Source organism: Bos indicus x Bos taurus, chromosome 10, assembly GCF_003369695.1.
Source record: "Bos indicus x Bos taurus breed Angus x Brahman F1 hybrid chromosome 10, Bos_hybrid_MaternalHap_v2.0, whole genome shotgun sequence".
Taxonomy (NCBI): Eukaryota; Metazoa; Chordata; class Mammalia; order Artiodactyla; family Bovidae; genus Bos; species Bos indicus x Bos taurus.
Window position 1 is genome coordinate 14,989,858 of NC_040085.1, and position 19,878 is coordinate 15,009,735.

General features: G+C 53.6%; 4 protein-coding genes across 8 annotated transcripts in view; 3 read left to right on the top strand and 1 right to left on the bottom strand.

Moving 5' to 3' along the window:
• JPH4 (junctophilin 4) overlaps window positions 1–2,491 on the top strand; it is a 10,224-nt gene extending 7,733 nt beyond the window's left edge. Inside the window, 1 exon segment of the mRNA XM_027553260.1 lies at window positions 843–2,491. Within this exon segment, the coding sequence (XP_027409061.1) occupies window positions 843–926 (84 nt within the window). The 3' untranslated portion in view covers window positions 927–2,491.
• Window positions 2,208–11,102, top strand: AP1G2 (adaptor related protein complex 1 subunit gamma 2). Of its 3 annotated transcripts, XM_027553257.1 has the most exons (22): window positions 2,208–2,844; window positions 3,220–3,424; window positions 3,824–3,948; window positions 4,090–4,231; window positions 4,352–4,448; window positions 4,618–4,694; window positions 4,812–4,907; window positions 5,298–5,378; window positions 5,665–5,763; window positions 5,934–5,989; window positions 6,159–6,272; window positions 6,441–6,581; window positions 6,667–6,721; window positions 6,802–6,924; window positions 8,318–8,407; window positions 8,498–8,625; window positions 8,878–8,982; window positions 9,276–9,399; window positions 9,480–9,615; window positions 10,244–10,407; window positions 10,635–10,733; window positions 10,821–11,102. In XM_027553257.1, exons 1-22 carry the CDS (start codon window positions 2,234–2,236, stop codon window positions 10,920–10,922), a joined length of 2,970 nt encoding a protein of 989 aa, XP_027409058.1. In that variant the 5' UTR covers window positions 2,208–2,233; the 3' UTR covers window positions 10,923–11,102. The 3 variants fall into 3 exon arrangements, with proteins under 3 accessions (XP_027409058.1, XP_027409059.1, XP_027409060.1); XM_027553258.1 differs by lacking the exon at window positions 3,824–3,948 and having other exon boundaries at window positions 2,802–2,844; XM_027553259.1 differs by lacking the exons at window positions 2,208–2,844; window positions 4,618–4,694 and having other exon boundaries at window positions 3,238–3,424; window positions 3,824–4,231.
• THTPA (thiamine triphosphatase) lies at window positions 10,041–14,288 on the bottom strand. 2 transcript variants are annotated; one of them, XM_027553261.1, is made up of 4 exons: window positions 13,945–14,288; window positions 13,639–13,782; window positions 13,009–13,560; window positions 10,041–11,902 (listed from the first exon to the last, which is right to left on the bottom strand). In XM_027553261.1, exons 3-4 carry the CDS (start codon window positions 13,553–13,555, stop codon window positions 11,790–11,792), a joined length of 660 nt encoding a protein of 219 aa, XP_027409062.1. In that variant the 5' UTR covers window positions 13,556–13,560; window positions 13,639–13,782; window positions 13,945–14,288; the 3' UTR covers window positions 10,041–11,789. The 2 variants fall into 2 exon arrangements, with proteins under 2 accessions (XP_027409062.1, XP_027409063.1); XM_027553262.1 differs by lacking the exon at window positions 13,639–13,782 and having other exon boundaries at window positions 13,945–14,287.
• A 2,670-nt stretch (window positions 14,289–16,958) lies between these two features.
• Window positions 16,959–19,878, top strand: part of ZFHX2 (zinc finger homeobox 2) — a 29,042-nt gene continuing 26,122 nt past the window's right edge. For both annotated transcript variants that reach the window (XM_027553263.1, XM_027553265.1), the window contains exon 1: window positions 16,959–17,301. The gene's annotated coding sequence lies outside the window, so the exon portion shown is untranslated. The remainder of the gene's footprint in view (window positions 17,302–19,878) is intronic.

Sequence of the window (19,878 nt, forward strand, 5' to 3'; positions counted from 1 at the left end):
CCCTCAAAGTTTGGCCTATCATCACTTCCAGGCCTCTCTCTGATCCCCTGTGGGGCTTTGATTTGCACTTAGCTTTCTTTTTGCCTACCCAGTCTTGGACTATATCCTGCCTCAAAAAAATAGAAATAGAGAATTTTCAAGCTGGGAGGAACCTCCAAGACCTTCACATTCCAACTCCTTCACTTGACACATGGAGAAACTGAGGCCCAGAGCAGTTACAGTAACTCACCAAGGTTACAAATGAATAATTATCAGTAGAGCCAGAACATCTTCCCGTGCTCTCCTTTCATATCACTTCCACCCCCACCCCCACCTCCACACTTTCTCTCTTTGGTGCCCAGGAATAAAAAAGGAAAAGCTTGTTCCCTCCCTACCCTGACTCTCCCTCCCTCTCCAGGGAAGAAGGGAAATAGGGAAGAAGGCAGAAAACTGGAAGGGTGGAGTTTCCCTAGAACCCTCTACTCTGATTGGACTCCAGGCCTTCTCCTGTTTCCTAGCAACCACATCCTCACCCCTTCATCCCTCTCTGCTTCACTGCAGTAAAGGCGCCTGCTGCCAACGTCTGCTACTAAGGCCAGGCACCTTCTGCCTGGGCCACGTGCTGCAGGGAGGGGAGAGGAGCGGGGGATGGGCTCACTTGAGGGAGCCAGAGGGAAGGCAGGGCTCTGCCTGGGAGTAGAGGGCTGTTTTGCAATCCAAAGCCAAAGTTGGAGATATCCCTGCTCTCCTCTGAGGAAGGGTGTCCGGGACCCTTCTGCTTTGCCACCTCAGCCAAGGCAGGAGGTGGGACTCGTAGTGCCTGGTCCTCCGGCACTGAGACTGCCTTTTCCCCATCTCTCTAGGGAGCTGCCAACCCGCTGGTGGTGGGAGCCGTGGCCCTCCTGGACCTCAGCCTGGCATTCCTGTTCTCCCAGCTCCTCACCTGAGGCACCTGCCTGGCCTAGTTCCGGCTTTGGTCGCTGCCTCTTCACTCCTCTGACCTGCCTTTTTTCTCTTTCCTTCCCCCTGGTTGTTTTTTTCTCCTGTCTTTCTTTCTCTTCTCCCTTCTCTTTCTTTTCTGTCCCTCTCTGGTTTTATCTCTTGCTTTTTCTTTCCCTCTCTCCTTTTAGATTCTCTCATTCCCTCTGGCTCTGTCTCTGTCTTTCCCACTCCCTTCCCTACCCAACCCTTCTCTCTCTAGATTGTTTACATACGAAGGGCTTTTCTCGCTCAGAGTCTCTTCTCTGAGACACACAATTCTAAGTCAGACCATTGCCCCCACACCCTCCCTGCCTTTTCTTTAGACCTGAACTTGGATGAGGGTGGGGGTTTGGTGTCCTGAGGAGTCTCCTGGAAGCTAAGTGGAAAGGAAGGAACATGGGGAAGGGGTACACTTGATACTGGAGAAGACCATCGACTGGGCAAGGCGCTGGCCGTGCTGCTAGGACTCCCCGACCCAAGGAGCCAGGTGTCCCTCTGAGGCCTAGTGACAAAGCTGGAAGGGGTGCAGCCTCCATCTCTGACCTCGGAGGAGCCTATCTCACCTCCAAGCACTGAGCTAGGTTCTTACCAAACTCCATCCTTCCCTGAAGGAGATAAGGGAAATGAAAAGTAGAACAGCTCCCCAGCATCTTCTCCCTCTTTCTTTCCCCAACAGCCAGCCCCTCACCCAACCCCCTAGGGTGGCATGCCATGTCAAAAGCAATGTGTAAAGGAAAGATAATGCCCCATGCAGCCAAGCCCACCTGCTGACCTCTCCCACCTTTCTCTCTCCCCCTAAAAGTTTATTTGGTTGGTCTGGACTCACGTGTGGCCTTTGATTAAATTCCTAAGGGACCTGAAGAAGACATTTCTACTGCAGAGGGTTAGGGGCACCTGAGCAAGGACCCCACTCCCCAACTCTGGCAGTAGTGGCAGGGGAGGCAGCTCTGGAAAAGGAACCACACAAGAAAATAGGAACTCACAGGGCAGGAGAAGCTGGTCAGTAGTCTCTAAGTGGGTTAGATCCCTTCCTCCATCATATCAGAATCTTGTGAAATGGAAAAAAACAGGAAGGAGGGGATCGAGGAAGCCAATCTCTCACACACTTTCCAGGCAGAGCAGAGAGGTGAGAGCCAAACCCGGGTGAGAGGTGGGTAGAGAGCTCTGTTGGAGGTTGTGGCTGATCCCTGGTACTAGCTTTTCCCCTGGGGACAGGAAGCCCTAGGAAGAGGGGGCTTGAGGGTCCCCAGGGGATCTTTCCTCCCTCCCCTGCATGAGGCAGAGGCAAGCTGCCTGCCAACCCCCTCCCTCAAGGAATGGCCTTGCCTGGGAATGCCCACCACACACAAACTCTTTTTTTTCTAGTCAAACTCTGTTTACTCCTTGGCCTGCCTCCCTCCTTCCTCCCCTCTCAACCTTTACTTCTGATTTCTATTTCATGGAATTTGGGATTGACGTTAAACTACAACAGTGCCGCCAACACCAAGTCTTGCAGGAAAAAAAAAAAACAAAGAAATTTAACCAAAAAAAATATATTAATAAAAAAGTTCAAAAAAAGGGGGGGGAATTGTCCTCTCCTTTGGGTGCGATGGATTCAAACCCAAGCTCTCAGAAGCTCTCCAGTGAAGGAGCCCTCTTGGGAAGTCCCAGGCCTGTTAGACAGTCTCGCCGCCTCGAAGTAGTTAAAAAGATCCTTCCCTTAAACTCTAAATCACAAAGGCCTGAGGTCAGAGGATTCAAGATTGCTCTGCAGGGCGGCCCAGGAGGGGCGGGGTCCCACAATAGGGGCGGGGAGACGGAAGGATCAGACCAAGCCCGGACCTTCCTCGGGGCTTGGACCAGGAAGCGCTGGGGGGAGAGCCGCGGAGTTGAGACTGAAGCTAGGTGAGGCTGGCGTCCTGGTGTGGGGAAGCTGACACCGCCTGAGAAGGGGACCGGGGTCTCTGCGAAAGAAACAGCGCCGGGCTCTAGAAGGAAGGGAATAATTGAACTAGGGATGGGAAGCCAGGTGGAGACCCGCCTTTGGGGGAGAAATAGGCGGGGTTCCAGCGCAGGCTCGGTAGCGACGGGTGCGGGGGTGGGGCGAGGACGCATGCGTAATGGAGGTCTCGGGCGGGATTTGGTGACAGAAATCAGTTTTAGGGTGTCTTGGGACCCGGACCCTCAGGAATCTGGTTTATTGCAAGCCTGTGCAGAAAAGGCCGGATGCTTACTGCCAGAGGGTTAAGGCCCTCTCCGTTTCCGGGCTCTGCCCGCCAGGATGGTGGCGTCCTCGCTGAAGCTTCAGGATCTAATCCAGGAGATTCGTGGGGCCAAGACCCAGGCCCAGGAGCGGGAGGTGATCCAGAAAGAGTGCGCCCACATCCGGGCCTCCTTCCGCGATGGGGACCCTCTGCACAGCCACCGCCAGCTGGCCAAACTGCTCTACGTCCACATGTTAGGCTACCCCGCCCACTTTGGACAGGTACTGGGCGTGGACGCCTCCCGTCCGAGTTTGATGAGAGAAGCTAGTGGGGCACGGTAGCGAACACCCCCCTCACTTGTTTCTCGATTTCTTTATTCTGCGGAGTTGCTGGGCCCTCACAGGGTGTACCGCAGATCTCCTTGCCCTTACAACCCCAACTGGTCATCAGATGGACTGAACCCCTCATTCTCTGGCCAGCGCCATTCAAGGCCCCTGCTCTTCTCTCCCAATCTTCCGTTTCCTTGAAACTAAATCTCCTAAACCTCTATTCTTGTTGAACGGGGCGGTCCTGGGGTATGCTGCCCCCACAGGTTAATCTGGTGTAAAGGAGAAAGAAAAGCCACGCTAGTGCCTCCGGTTTCACCCCTACCCCTTCCTGGTCTGCCCGCTTCCCTATAGATGGAGTGCCTGAAACTGATCGCCTCCCCCAGGTTCACAGACAAGAGGGTGGGCTACCTGGGGGCCATGCTTCTACTGGATGAGAGGCAGGATGCCCACCTGCTCATTACCAACAGCATCAAGAAGTGAGAGGGTTCTGGGAAGCACTTGGAATCAGGGAGATGGGAGAGTGGGGAACTGGGAAATCCCAGGGGTTTGCCTGCTGTAGGTACTGGAGGACTGGACTTCTCAGAGGCTTGACTGACTGTCCTCCCCAAACTCTGCAGTGACCTGAGCCAGGGGATTGAGGCTGTCCAAGGCCTAGCCTTGTGCACACTGAGCGCCATGGGCTCTGCTGAGATGTGCCGGGACTTGGCCCCGGAGGTGGAGAAGCTGCTCCTGCAGCCCAGCCCCTATGTGCGCAAGAAGGTGAGACAGCAGGTTCTAGGCTCTTGCTCCTGCACAAACTGTCCTGTCTGCCACATGATAGAGGTGGGGGATTCCATCCTGGCAGACCCCCGCCCTCTCTGAGCCCCCTGACCTCTGCAGGCTGTTCTGACTGCAGTACACATGATCCGGAAGGTCCCTGAACTCTCTGACATCTTCCTCCCACCCTGTGCCCAGCTGCTTCATGAACGCCACCATGGTAAGGCCACGGGGCTCCTCGTCCACTGCCTCAGCTCTGGCTGTGGGCAGCAGGGAGCCCTAGGACAGGAACAGTAGCTCCTAGGTGAAGGGCAGCATGTGCATGCAAACACGCACACAGTAGACTCCCCTGCGCTCTGTCCACCATTCGCTCCCTCACCCTGACCCAGGCATCCTGCTGGGCACTGTCACGCTGATCACCGAGCTCTGCGAACGAAGCCCTGCAGCCCTCCAGCACTTTCGAAAGGTGGGCTGGTGAAGGGGTGGGCCCCGGGCCAGGAGGAGAAGGGCAGTGGGGTTGGAGGGGGCTGAAGGGAGAGAGGATTAAGAAGAATGCCCAGGTCAGGCTCTGCCCTCCCTTCAGGTGGTACCCCAGCTGGTGCACACCCTCCGGACTCTGGTGATGACAGGATGCTCCGCAGAACACAGCGTGTCTGGAGTCAGCGACCCATTCCTGCAGGTGGGCTGATCCTTCCCTGCTGCATCCCTGGAACAAAAAGCTTAGGCAGCCCATGGCCAGTGGTCCCCTCCAAGACAATACTTTGGTTCATCAATAACTTGGGCAGGAGGGTAGCAGGCACCAGCTCATCCCAGGTCCAGTGTGGTGAGGGGGAGTGCCTGAAAACTAGAAAGTCCAACTTGGTAACAATTTTTTTTTTCAAAAGACTGTCCCCAGATCTCCTGGCCTCACTCATCTCTGAACCCTCCCAGGGCCCAAGGGGACAGAGGAGGCTGGGAGGAGGGAGTGCAAGGAGACTGTTGGGAGCCAGCCAGACCCCTCACAGCGCTCTCAACGTTGGATTTCTATCCTCAGCCCCTTACGCCCAACTTTTATTTAACCCAATTTCAGGTCCAGATACTTCGTCTGCTTCGGATTTTGGGCCGGAACCACGAGGAGAGCAGTGAGACCATGAATGACTTGCTGGCCCAGGTTGGGGTGGGGGCCTGGGTTATGTGTATTGCTCTGTGATCCCACTGGCCTGGGCGTCCCTCCCATGACCACTCCCCATGCAGTGGCCAGATGATCGTGTCTCCATTTCTTTCTGGACTGTGATCTCTCCTGAGGTCAGGGACACAGTCTGTTGCAGTGCAGTAATCCCTGGCACATAGTTGGGGGGGGGTGGGGGTGGAGGGGATGGATAGACTTTTGTAAGCTGTTTGAGGGATGACATGAGGAAAGGATGGAGCCCCTTAGAGCTTCTCTCCCATCCACGCAGGTAGCCACAAACACGGACACCAGCCGAAACGCGGGCAACGCGGTGCTGTTTGAGACAGTGTTGACCATCATGGACATCCGCTCTGCCGCGGGCCTAAGGGTACCGTCCCCGAGGCCCCTCCCCTGGGCCCCTCCCACCCACTCCAGCCAGGGAGACAGGTCCTGTTCTCCAGTTTCTTCTCCCCACCCTGGGCACCCTGTGCCATGCACTCCCCACTGCTGAATGAGCAGGCTGCTCCTTCCCTGAATCCCAACCTCTGCCTTCCATAGGTTCTAGCTGTCAACATTCTTGGCCGCTTCCTACTCAACAGTGACAGGAACATTAGGTAATAGGCCCAGGTGTCTGGCAGGGCTGTGCCACTGAGCCCTTGACCCTCTGCCCTCCTTCTTCCAGAATCTCCGGATTCACCAGCCTCTTATTTCCATACCAGAGCAGGACGGGTGGGGAGAGGGCTGACGGCCAGGGTATGCTAAGGACCCTCGTGCTCTGACCAGATACGTGGCGCTGACGTCCTTGCTGAAGCTGGTGCAGTCTGATCACAGTGCCGTGCAGCGGCACCGGCCCACTGTGGTGGAATGTCTGTGGGAACCTGATGCCTCCCTCAGCCGGTAAGCAGGGCAGAGGAACCATAGCAAAGAGTAGAGGGCCCAGGCACCGGGCCAGCTTAGCAGCTGGAGAAAGGGGACTAAGGAGACAGGTGCCTGGGAAAGGGGAGCCCCAAGGAATGTCATGGGGTGACCTGGGAGACCTTGTCTAAACACACGTTTCTTCTCCAGGCGGGCCCTGGAACTGAGCCTGGCCCTGGTGAATAGCTCTAACGTACGAGCCATGACCCAGGAGCTGCAGGGCTTTCTGGAGTCCTGCCCCCCTGATCTACGGGCCGACTGTGCCTCTGGCATCCTACTGGCAGCAGAGAGGTGAGGGGATGGGTGCCCAGGAGGTAGAGAGGGTGGAATCCAGGGAGGGTCATCGCCAGGACTGAAGAGCCATGATGTCCCCTAGGTTCGCCCCAACCAAGCGGTGGCACATAGATACCATCCTCCGTGTGCTGACGACGGTGAGGCAGGGGCTGGGCTGAGAGCTGGGTGGGAGCGGGCAGGGTTCACCACGCTGACCAAGCCACATTCACTCCTCCAGGCAGGCACCTATGTGCGCGATGATGCAGTGGCCAACCTGATCCAGCTGATTGGGGGCGCCCAGGAGCTCCACGCCTACTCTGTGCGCCGCCTCTACAGCGCCCTGGCTGAGGACATCTCCCAGGTACCGCTCCTTCCACCAGGCGCAGGGCTGTCCACCCGCCTCATCCCTTCCTGGGCTACCTGCTCCATACACCAGATTCCCAACTGTTTTTCCCCTAGAGTCACAGCTCTGTCTCACTCTCTTTTTTATCCTCACAGCTTTCTACTTAGTAGAGGAGTCACTGAAGAACAGAGCCCTGCTTATAGTTAGAACACCTGGACTTCTGTCCTGGTTCTGTTACTTACTGTCTGTGCAACCACAGATGACTCATTGAACTTTCTTCATACCAGGTCTACTCAGCATTCTACCCTGCCTACCACCCAGAGCTGTCTTGATCAAACAGGATATAGATAAAAGCTCTTTTTGCATGTATTAGTTCTTATTACTACCTTGAATGCTGAGTGAATTCACAGATGCCAACCAATAACCAATACGCCAATACCGCTTTCCATATTACTTTAGTAGTCTAGCAGAAACCACCTACCCCTTCCTCAAGGGAGGACCCCGTCACTTCATCCTCACTGCACCCCTTGTGGTTAGGCCATGGGAGGGGGGCGGGGTTGTTTTGTTTTTGGTATTTCTTTCTGAATTTTATCCTACAGTACTTTTAAAAACTGAAACAATTGATTTACAATACTGTGTTAGTTTCAGGCGTACAACAAAGGGATCCAGTTATAAGATGATTATTTTTCTCATGTGGATCATTTTTTAAAAATCTTTATTGAATTTGTTGCAATATTGCTTCTGTTTTATATATATATATATATATTTTTGGCCCTGAGGTATGTGGGATCTGAGCTCCCCAACCAGGAATCAAACACATACCCTCTGCATTGGAAGGCAAAGTCTTAATGACTGAACTGACAGGGAAGTCCCAAGATTATTTTCCATTATAGATTATAACAAGATATTGAATGTAGTTCCCCGTGCTATACAGTAAACCCTTGCATATTTATTTTATATATAGTAGTTTGTATCAGTTTATCTCCATACTCCTAATTTATCCTTCCCATCCCTTGCCCCATTGGTAACAATGTTTGTTTTCTATTTCTGTGAGTGTTTCTGTTTTGTGTTTGGATTCATTTGTAATATCTTTTAGATTCCTCACAGATATCATACCGTTTGTCTTTCTCTGGCTTATTTCACTTAGTATAATCATGAGATCTGTTGTAAGCCATGTAGTTCTTATACTTGGCCACTAGAGAGCAGAGGAAGCCCAGGAGCCAGGACAGAGCCCGGAACTAACACAACTGCTCATAACTGCTCCCTGTGCCAAGGGCCTTCCCTTTCCCCACCCCTGCAAACTCCACTATCTCTGCACTGCCTAAAGGGATGTCACGGGGTCTGGAAGTGAGGAAGGGACCCATGTTTCTCATGGGTCAGCATGGCCCAGCATGTTTCTCATCCCCCACAGCAACCACTGGTGCAGGTGGCAGCCTGGTGCATCGGGGAATACGGAGACCTCCTGCTGGAGGGGACCTGTGAGGAAACCGAGCCCCTGCAGGTGGGTCCTGCGTTGGGGGTACACTGAGGAGGGACGTGTGAGGGGAGTCAAAGCCAGCCCCAGGATTACTCTCTGTGTGCCCCCTGGAAGGTGGAGAAAGAGGAGGTGTTGGCACTACTGGAAAGGGTGCTGCAGTCCCAGATGTCCCTGCCAGCCACCAGGGGATATGCCCTCACGGCCCTCATGAAGCTCAGCACCCGGCTCCATGGGGACAACAAGTAAGACTGGGTCCCGGCCCCTCCCACAGAGCCTTTTCTTGGTACCTCCAGCGAGAGATGTCCCTTCACTATGGCCCCCAGTTTCTGAGTTTCCTGCATTTCCATCCCAAGCCCCTTGTCCTTGGATCCTTTTGAGCCAAGTATCGTGGGTCTCTCCCTGCTCTGTGGGGGCCTCTTCCTTCCCTGCTGCATCCTAGAGGTGAAGGGCAGGGCAGATGGCCAGTCCCAGTCACAGACCATCCTGTGGCCCAGCCGCATCTGCCAGGTGATGTCCATCTACGGGAGCTGCCAGAACGTGGAGCTGCAGCAGCGGGCAGTGGAGTACAACGCCCTCTTCCGGAAGTACGACCACTTGAGGTGCGCCGCTGACGGTGTGGGACCCAACCCCCAGCTCGCTCCCTATGTCCATTTCTGGGTGCAGGGGTCGCAGCCTTACCTGTGCCCGCCCACAGTTCATGGACACTAAATGGGCTTCCCACCCTCCTTGTTCATCTGAAAGCCAGTAAAACTGTTCCGTCTTAGGAAATCACAGGGGTACGTCTGACCCGCCATGAGCCCAGGTCTCTCATATTCTTACCCCTCCTCCCACACATCTCTTGTGAAAACCCCAGGGTCTACCCAGAGGGGTACACCTGCGTTCTTCTTCTCAGGGCTGCCGTCCTGGAAAAGATGCCTCTTGTGGAGCGGGGTGGCCCTCAGGTTGATGAGGAAGCAAAGGAAAGCAAAGAAGTAGCCCAGCTTTCGGAAGCAGCCCCTCTCCCCACAGAGACCCAGGTGAGAAGCCAGGGGAGCCCTGGGGGAAGAGCATGGTCCAGCTTCCATACCGAGCCCTGACCCTTCTGCCCTCTCTCCAGGCCTCAAAGCTCTTGGATCTGTTAGATCTCCTGGATGGCCCTTCTGAGAATGCCCAGCACCCTCCCCCTCTGGATCCCACCCCAGGAGATACTTTAATACACCTCCTTGACCTTCCCTGCGCTCCCCGACCCCCTGGTAAGCCTCAGCAAAGGGGAGATGTCTTAAAGAAGGGGCGGTGGAAATAGGTGCTTCCCCTTCTAAGCTGAGGACCGAGATTCTGATTCCCTTGTCCCTGCTGTGTGCTCCCATCACATCCCCATCTTAGTAAAAGGATTCATTAGATCATACAGTCCCCTCCTGGATACCCTCCAATGTCTTTGGCCCGGGGTCCTGCTTCCTCCCTGCCCACCTCACAGGCTTTCCCACTGCCCGCTCCACTGGCCCCTCTCAACTCAAGCCCTTGGTGTTCATATTCTTTTCACGTGGAATGTTCTTTCCCCAGCACATTAAAATAACTGGCTCATTCTCCATCTTCAGCCTCAGCTAAAATGTCAGATGCTTCCCCTCCCTCTCCTGCTTAAGTTAGTTCCCCCCACAGGTTATTTCCTTGAGAGCACCAGTTACAGACTGTGATTGTTTCCTTGTTTATTGTTTTTCTCTCCTAAGCTGTGAGCTCCACTGGGGACCTCATCTTCTTGTCCACTCGATCATTAGCATCTGGAGCAGTTCCCTGCACCCAGTGGGTGCTCATTTAATTTTTCTTGCATGAATGAATGGTTATCTTCAGCCCATATACAGAGTCACTTCTCTCTCCCTACTGTAGCTCCCATCCCAAATCTCAAAGTATTTGAGCGTGAAGGACTTCAGCTGAATCTTTCTTTTGTTCGACCCCCTGGAACCCCTACTTTGCTGTTAATCACTGTCACTGCCACCAACACCTCAGGGGGTGACGTCACCCACTTCATCTGCCAGGCGGCTGTGCCTAAGGTTTGTAGAAGACCAGGACTCAGAGGTAGCCTGGATACTCCAGGAGAAAAAGCCACTAAGTAGAGGAGGCACTGGGGGTGGAGGGAGGGTGAGATGAGAAGGGAGCGACTGCAGAGACAGGCACTTGGGGAGTCGCGGGAAGAGGGTGTAAAACTACTGGGTGTGGAGTGGTTGCCTGAGCCAGCCAGCTGCCTTACTGTGTGCTCTGTCCAACCTCCTGTGTTCAGAGTTTCCAGCTGCAGCTACAGGCCCCCAGTGGAGACACTGTTCCAGCCCAAGGTGGCCCTCCCATGACCCAGCTGCTCAGAATCCTCAATCCTAACAAGGTGAGCTCCAGGAGCCCCTCGAGGCTAAGACCTAGGGCAGGGAGGAGTCATCTGTGCTTACCCTGGTCTTCGCTCTCCTATTCCTAGGCCCCCTTGCGGCTGAAGTTGCGCCTCACCTACGACCACTTTGGCCAGTCGGTACAGGAAATCTTTGAGGTGAACAACTTGCCCGTGGAGACATGGCAATAACTCAGCCTCCACTCAAAGCCTGAACTCCTCCTGTGCCCCCAAATCAGGAGCTACTTGGATCCATATCTGAGGGTGACCAGCAGGTGGCACTCTGGTCCTGTCCTTGCTGCTGCAGAAACTGGGGTGGGGGGAACCCCACAAATGATGAAAGCCAATAAAGCCCTAGGGGGCAAAGCCATATTTGAGGTAGAAAATGTATGTGAATAACAGACAGGGAAGAGCCTTCTTACACAGGAAGTAGGTATCTTGCCCTAAGCTTTTGGAACTGGTTTCAACAAAGGAAGGTTTTCCTTCTACCCCCTTTCTGGCTGGGGAGCAGATGTGCCCCTAAACCTCCACAGGAGGCACTCTACTCTCTAGGCCAGGGCAGGGCATAGGGGCAACGTCAAACCAGAAGTTTTAGATCTCTAACAGGAATCCTCACCAGCTTCCCCAAGCTGCTGCTGTTCCCTGTAGCCCCAGGCAGGGAAATCCCTGCTGCCTCCCCTCTTCTCTAACTCAGCTGTAAGGCAGTTTAGGAGCCGCTGGCAGAATCAATGGCATCGACCAAGGGAGGGGGGTGGCAAGGGATTTTCCTGTGCTTAACTACTGATCACGGCTAAGTGGAAATCCTATAAACACGAGCGGAAATCAATGGAGGCTGCTTAGCGGCCAGGGGAGAGGGGCGGCCCACAGATTGCATCTGACGGATGAGGGAGAGGAGGCAGCCAGGAAGGCTCCAGGAAGGATAGCGGAGGGTAGGGTGAAGGAACAGGCAGAGCTGGAGCGAGAGGAGTCACTGTGAGAAGGGGAGCCAGAAGGGAAGAGGCACGGTGAGCCCAGGAATGAAGCTTCTCAGCCCCGTGTCACATCCAGATCTCCAGTCCCCTAAGGCTTCTCTTTGGAGCCGTACACTTCTAGCAGGCGCTGGTAGTCCTGGGGCCGGAAGCGCTGCAGGTACACAATCAGCTTGGCAGGTGCCCTCCCCTGCTCCAGCACACCTACAGGCAAAAGGAGAATGAGGAGAGAACCAGACAGCCACAAATACTGTGCCTCTCCCTGCCCACGCAGCTGGACCCCAAGTTGTTTCCAAGGCAGCACTGGGATTCCGAACGCCAGCCAGCCAGCTTATTTAACCCACCAGCCTACTCCCTGATTGGCCTGGGGAAGCGGGGCCGAAGAGGGCCACTTGAGGCAGAAGTGGGCCTAGGAAGCCAAGCACGAGCCTCTCCTCTGGCAAGGAGAAGTGGCGAAGGGCACTCAGGCGCTAGGAAGACAGAGGATGCCTCAATAGCAACTCATTTCAGTTACTGCTCCTGCCCCCCAATCAAGATTAAAGCCTCTCCAGGCATGCCAAAGCTCATTAGCTTGGTAATGAAGCACATGCAGAGATGCACACACAGAGAGAAACCAAGGGGTGTAGAAAGGAGAAGCAGCTACGACCATGAATGAGGTGGGATTTGCAGAGAATTCCAGCCTCTGTGGTGTGGAGCCACAATTAGCCAGTGTCTGATTGTTAGTGCCTGGCAGCATGCTGGGCCGATAGCAGGGAACTCAGTATAGGTTTGCTGAGGAGGCAAGAGCAACATCCCAGGGCTGTAAGGCCCCGTGGGAGGCACAACCTTGTACTTGCATGGATGAACTGTGTACAGGGGAGCTAAGCCTGGGAACAGAACCAACCTGCTAATGTTTGCCCCGCTTTCTGTCGCATAGGAACAACATTCTTGACTTTTACTCAAGCCAGTAGGACCAATGAGGATTTCATTATAAAAATCAGAGGACAGGAGTTGAGGGGAGAAAGGATGGATGGAAAGATTGAAGAGAACTGACAAATGGAATCGAAGGATACCTAGAGGGGCTGGAGGTATGAGAATGACATGAGCCAATGGCTGGGGAGGATTAGAGACACACGGAAGGATTCAGTGCAGGTTAGACAGCTACTGCAAAAGATGAACCAGATTTGATAGAGCCCTGAGCAAACTGGGTCCTCTAGAAAACTGCTAAAGTAATTCCTCTTAAAGAAATAGCCTCGAGACATCCCCGACAATTGGCCCAGTGGGTACACTCAGAAGAACAAGGGAAGGACAGAAAAGCCTGTCTCCCTCACCAAGCAGGCTGCTGAGGTGGTGGATCTTCTCCAGGGCAGCTGGGACTTCAGCCTCCTTGTGCACCAGCGCCTCTACCTCACCCACAGCGTAGCCAAAGTCAGCTGTATCCAGGTCCACCCTGAGCAGCCGCTCCTCTCCGTCAGCTCCGGACAGCACCAGTTTCCAGGCACTGCGCTTCGTCACAAAACTAGCTACTAACTGCAGCCCCAGGGGGCCCAACACAGCAGCCACGCCCCCAGCCCCCGGGACCTCAGCCCCCAGCACCTCACACAGCTGGGCCACAATTGAAGGCTCAGCTGTGAGTTCCGTGTACTCAGTGTGGGGTCCTGAGACACCTGCCGCTCCGGGACATTTGAGCTCCCATCCACTGCCTTCTCGCTGTCGCAGCCAGTAATCAGCTCGCATGAGGCTCAGCTCAGGGGTGTCATAGTAGCTGTCTCGGAAAGTGACTCGGTGCTCCAGGGTACCCCCCAACTCCTGCAGCCGCTCCTCTGTGCTGGGCCCGGGAACGAACTTTCGCTCCACTTCAATCAGGCCCTGAGCCATGCTACCTGCAGTCAGTCAATCAACAAACACTGATGAGCTCCCGAAGATCCCTCCCCCCGGAAGAACTTGTGAGGGGCACACACCGTCGCAGGGCTGTCTGTCGGGGGTCCTTCCTCCTTCTGTGATGGATGGCCCTGTCTGTCTCTGATGTTTTTTAAGTCTCAGCAACAGGCACAGATCTCCAGTTGGATCCCTTCTGCTGCTGATGTCCTATTCCAAAGGATTCCCTGGAAAATCCAAGGGGCTCTCTAGAAAGCAAGCCGTGTAGCGGGTATCCTTTCAACGCCCCTCGTTCGACATACTCTACCTCGGGAGTACGGCTACTCACAGCGGGAGATGACCCCGCCCGATCCCCCCAGAGCACCGACCCGCGGAGCCTCGGGTCTCACCTGAAAGCCCTACGGTCTTCCTCTCGCGGGACCTGGAGTAAGGGGAAGGAAGCCCACGCCACGCCCGCGAGGAATGCCGGAAGCAGTTCCTGGCTCCGGACCTCGGCCCGGTTCTCTGCGCACGGGGGAGGTCCCAGCACAAGCGGCCATATTAGGCCCGATGTAGCGATGCCGAGGGCAGGCTTGGGCCGAGAAGCCTGCTAAGTTATGAGGGGCCGCAACCTCCGCGGTGGGCCAAGAGCAAGGATAGCCCCCTCCGTTCTGCTCCTCATTCCAGACCTCTCCCAGCTCCCGAGGGGCGGCCCGGGTCTCAGGCCGCAGGCTGAGCCTGACACCCTGGAGCCCGGGTGCATGATGGGAGGTGTAGTTCCGAAGGGAAACTTTGCTTTCTTGCCCACTCGTCGCTATGGTGACAAGAAAGCTTCGATTGACGCCTGTGGGAGTCTATCTGAAGTTAAGTCGGATGGAAAAGGAACTCAGACCCCATTCCCGCCTTCAACCCTCTCACTTCGTTGGCAGATGGGCCTGGAATACAAGCCACTCACTCAGACCCTGTCCAGCAGATACTTTATTGACTATTGTGGTGGCCCATTAAATGCAGGCCGATGGCAATGAGCTGGGGGAAGAAGAACGATAGCTAAGACCAATCTAGTTACTCTAGACTCTGGAGTTTTAAAGGAGAGTTGAAACATCCCCAAGAATGTTCAGGATAACGGTGGATAGGAGAGTTGTTTTTGTGTGTGTGCAGCTTGAGGGATCTCAGTTCCTGGCCAGGAATTGAACACCAGCCTCCCACAGTGAAAGCCAGAATTCTAACTACTAGGTCACCAGGGAAGCCCCCTCCCCCAACGACTTTCTGTAAGAGGAGGAAATGATATTTTGGATGAAAACTAAAGACATGATGGGATTTCAACGACTGGAGACAGAAACAGCATGAGCAAAGACCCAGAAGCTGGAGAGCACCTGGCCAGTGTTTAAGGGAAAAGAGATGAAGCTGGAAATACCGCTGAGCAGACTGGAAAAGGCTTTGCATGCCAAACTGAGCAGTTTGTCTGTTTCCTGTGGCCCCTGTGCAGGCTTTGTCAGGAATAGGAGAAATACTTGTGTTCATTTAAAATATAGGAAGACATGAGAATGGCCCTCTGACTGCTTTGGGAGACAAAATAGAGAATGCTGCTTCTCCTTACTCCCTCCCAGGGTTATGATTACCTGGAGGCATCTACTGTATGTCTGGTTTTTTGGGTAAGGTAGCTTACTGAGAAACAGTGGTTCTTGTCAACTCCTGGCTTCCCTCCTATGATGGGTGAGAAGGGCTAGGTTCTTTACACTTATCCTTTCCCCAGTATGTTTTTGGAAACACATGACTCATGGGAGGTACCGTGGAGAGGACACTGGTTTACAGACATGGCATCTTGAACCTGGCATGTTTTGAATGTTTATCTGCAACCGCCCACCCCCCCCCACCCCCACCCACCCAATGACAGGAACCAGTGTGCAGGGAAGAGAGGGATCCCAGCCCCTAACTCCTTTCATTGGTCTGCTTTTCATCTGTCCTTTGCTTTTAAGTTTTGTTGCTCAAAGTAAGAAGACTTAATTTCTTCCTTGAGTTATAGGGTTCAAATCCAATAGGGCAGAGGCAGCAGTTTAAAGAGAAAGAAAGATTAGACTCCGAAGTCAGTCAGACCTGGAGTCAACTCCGGTCTTCACTTTATTGGTGTTTGGTGTTGGGAAAGATACTCTACCTCCTGAAATCTCTGTTTTGTCTTTAGTAGAATGTGGACTCCCTCACAGATAAGTGTGAGGATTCAATGACATGCTGTCACATCATAGAGATTCAAAATATTAGTTTCTTTCTCCTTCCTTTTTTCCTGTGAACCCTAGGACCTTTTTTTTTTTTTTTTTCCTCCTTCTATTAATAGAAGTAGGCTGTAGCAGCTAGTATGGGCTCTGGAGTCTGAGCATCAGGATTTGGATCCTGGCTGGGTCATTTACTGGCCATGTGACCTTGGGCCAGTGAATTGTTTGTGCCCTGGTTTCTGGTGCCAGGGGAAAGAATCTGCCTGCTGATGCAGGAGACACAAGAGACACAGGTTCAATCCCTGGGTTGGAAAGATCTCATGAAGGAGGAAATGGCAACCCACTCCAGTATTCTTGCCTGGAAAATCCCATGGACAGAGGAGCCTGGTGGGCTATAGTCCATGGAGTCTCTAAGAATCAGACAGGGCTGAACATACATGCAGGCCTTCCTAACTGTAAAACGAGACTAGTTGTGGAGATTAAATAAGTTAATATATGTTAAAGTGCTTGGTACTGTCCCTAAGCACTCGTTAAGTTTCAGCAGTTATTAGAATATAACGGAGTTTATGTGAGCTGATAAACTGAAAATAAGGATGGGGAACCAGGCCCTCTCCCCACCCCACCTGCACCCAACTCTGGGGACTATGTGACCGAGTGAAGGAGACAGAAGCTCCGGTGACTCAGAGTAATTGCTGCGGCGGACAAGGTTCTATAGTGCCCAACTGGAAGGGAGGGGAATTAATAAGGCAAAAAGAAGGGAGTTAAAGTGAGAAAAAAAAAAAAAAAAAAGCGAGGTCTCTGGTGGTTCTGGAAAGCTCATAGAAGCCATGGCTTGCTCTAGAGCTGATTAAAAAAAAAATAATAGTAATAATAACAAAACACATGTATATTTCTGTAGACAGAAGAAAGAGGAGGAGAACTCGGGAAAGTGTTTAAAATGCTCTTTGCAGGCACCGGCTTGGACCTGGAGCCACAGTCAAGCAGGTGGCCAGCACCGCAGTCCGCCTGTCATAGGTTCCGCCTACAGTCTGGTGAAGCAGACACCAAGCTCTAGGGCCGGCGGACTACAACTCCCGGCTTACTCCGCGACGGGCGGGCCGCTGCACCTGCTCAGTGGGGCCGCCCCGGGCGCCTGGGTATTGATTATTCCATTGTGTGGGACGCCTCGGCTCCAGCCACTGAATGAGGCGGAGGAGTGAGGGCGAGGAGGAGGAGGAGGAGGAGGAGGAGGGCGAGGAGGAGGAGGAGGAGGCAGGGAGCGAGCGAGTGCCCAGGGTGAATCAATGGAAACCCCCTCACGAAGCCGGGAAAACACTTCAGCCGCAGCCAAATAGCATTGATTATTTTCCTTCACTTCCCTCACCGCCGTGAATTTATTTATTTATTTTTTCCATCTCCGTCCCCGACGCCCCGGAGTGAGCGCTGGAGGGAGGGAGGAGGAGGGGAAAAAAAGGAATCAACACATCGGAGAAGTCCCTTCCAAGAGCCACCCCCTCCCCTCCCCGCCTCGCGCTGCTCGGCGGCCGCGGTTCGACTCCCGTCCCTGCTTCCAGCTGAGGTGTAAGTGCATCGATTTCCGATGCTGCTGGGTTGGTTGGTTTTTTTTTTTTTTTTCTTCTCCTCTCCCTCTCTTCTTCCCTTCCTTGCTCTTTGGAAGCTTGAGACGGAGGGGAGAGGAGGCGCTCGGAGACTGCCGTTGGAGGGCACGGAGAGGGACCGAAAGGGACTGGGGGAGGGGACCCAGACCGACAGACGGACAGACCGAGAGCCTGAGAAGGAGAGACAGGGTTGTGGGAGGGAAGGAGAGGGCCTGCGAGAGTGCGAAGAGAAAGATGCCGGGGTGGAGGCAGAGGCGGGGAACGGAAAGGCATCAAAGCTGGACTAGAAGCCAGCCGGACGGGCGGAGGGTAACGAGAGGCTAGACGGGTCGCGCCGAGCAGTACGGGGAGCGGGGATCCTGGAGGGAAGAGGAGGCCGGGTGACTATGGGGGCTCGGAGCTGTCAGTCTGGAGGGGCCTGAGACTCGGCGGCCCCCCGCCAGCCTCAGGATGGGTGAGGAACGGCGGCTAGCAGGCGGGCTGATGGATGGGCAAGCTCACCACGGGTGGGAGGATGGGAGGGGAGGTGGGTACCCTTAATCTTTGATTTTTAGGTTTTGCCTGAAGTTGGGTTGTTTGTTGCTTTTTGGTTTTTGAAAGGTGCTACTAGTAGGTGAGGGGAGGCCACCGCTCCTGTTCAAGGTGAAGTGTGCCTCTCCTGGCCCCCCAACTCTCCATCCGCTCTTGTCTGTCCCTCTCTCTGAATAGCTCTATCATTGAGCACTGGACCACGCTGCGCCTGTTGCCCTGCCGATCGCTGTCCATGTCCCTACCTCTGGATCTTGCCATTCTCATTCATTCTCCCCACCCCTCCGTCTCTGGGTCCGGGTCCGTCTGTGTGTCACTGTCTCCGGATGTGACTTCCTATCCGGGCGATCCTCTCGCTGTGTGTTCTTGTCACTGTGTGTCACACCTTGGCTGCATAACTGGTCTACCCATCTAGGACTCCGTGCCCTTTCCTTCGGGGTCTGAATGGATCTCTCTGGCCTTTTCAGGCTGCCTTGGAGTTTGCTTATCAGTCATGATTGATGATTGTGGTAGTCACTGGTCAGGGGCCTGGAAGAGTGGAGGGATAGGTGTATCTCCCTCAAGGATTCAAGTGCCCTTTCCGCATAGCCAGGCCGGCCTCGTCTTCGGTCTTCACCCAGGGAACTTTGGAACTCCTAGCATTGTTAACTGTCCCCTTTGCCATGTGCTTGTGTCCCCCATCAGGACCTCACCGCTGGTCTCCTGCGTGTCACCTGCCTCTCCAGGAGCTTCCCACCACATAGTTCTTCATCACTGACTCGATTTTCCTCCCTTCCCTAACTTTACCATTATCTATTTTTTTCATTTCCCCGTTTTGTTTCACCCCCTTTTTTCCCCATCCCCATCTCCCATGATCTCCTTTGCCTATTCTTCACCTTTGTTCCTGTAATCTGCCCTCTTCCTCCCTTTTCTCTTTGGTCACCCTAAGTTTCTTGTATTTCTTACCCTCTCACTCAGCATTTTAACTGCAGCAGCCAAAAATACCAGGGAGCAAAGGGGCTGGGAGAGTTGGGGAGTATGGTTAGTGAAGGCACATAAACAGGCCAAGAAATCAATTTAATGGGCTTCCAGGGGCATATAACCCCTTCATCAGTCAGAGCCATTATGTTTCATTCACTGTCAACTTTGATTTTGTAAGGGGACATTCTCTGGGACTCAGAGCTCCACCCTGCTTGGTTGCCCCTTGTCCTTCAGTTCATTCTAGACCCTGGTGGCTTTTTCTCTACTTTCTAATTTGTCTTCTTCCTGGGTCCTTGATCTTATCATATTTGGATTCAGTGTGCTTCAGGAGGCAGTTTTCATCCATGTGACAGAAGCTATCTTATGCAAAGGGCCAGGTTCATTCAGGCCTAAAGAATGGGAAAGGTGGATAAAGAGTGGGAGAGTTTACCTTGTTTTAAGCTCATTGTTTTTCCAGACTTCAGGGGCTTGAAGGATAAAAGGAGGTAGATATGGGCAGAAGATGGAAGATTTCAGCGGTGAACAGGGACAGAAAGGAAGAGGAGAGAAATGCACAGGGTAGAGAAATGCATGATGTGAGGAACACGCAAAGGAAGAGAAAATTCATGCAGGATGGGGGCAGGGGAGGAATCGGGGTGATTCATGAAAAATTGGGAGAATGAAACAAAGTATGAGTTAATAAATAATGATACAGAAGGAGACAGGGAGAGAAAGGATAGACTATTTCTCCAGAGGAAGGTCAACAGAAAAAGCAATATGAAATGAATAAATACAGTGTTAAGATGGGGGAAGGGAGGAACTAAAGAATAAGATGAGGTGGGAAAACATGGTACAAAGAAGGGGAATGGAAGGCAAAAAGAGGACTGCTGAAGCAGATCAGAGCTGCACGGAGCTTGGTAGGGAAGAGGAGAGGATGAGGTATCAAAGGAAACAAATGCCTCTGGAGTGAGAAGGACACAGCATGATGGATGCAAAGAGAGCGCCGCAGGAGGGGCAATTTGGAAAAAAGGCAGAGCAGAAATACCATTGGGCGAATCCCCAAAAGAGAGGG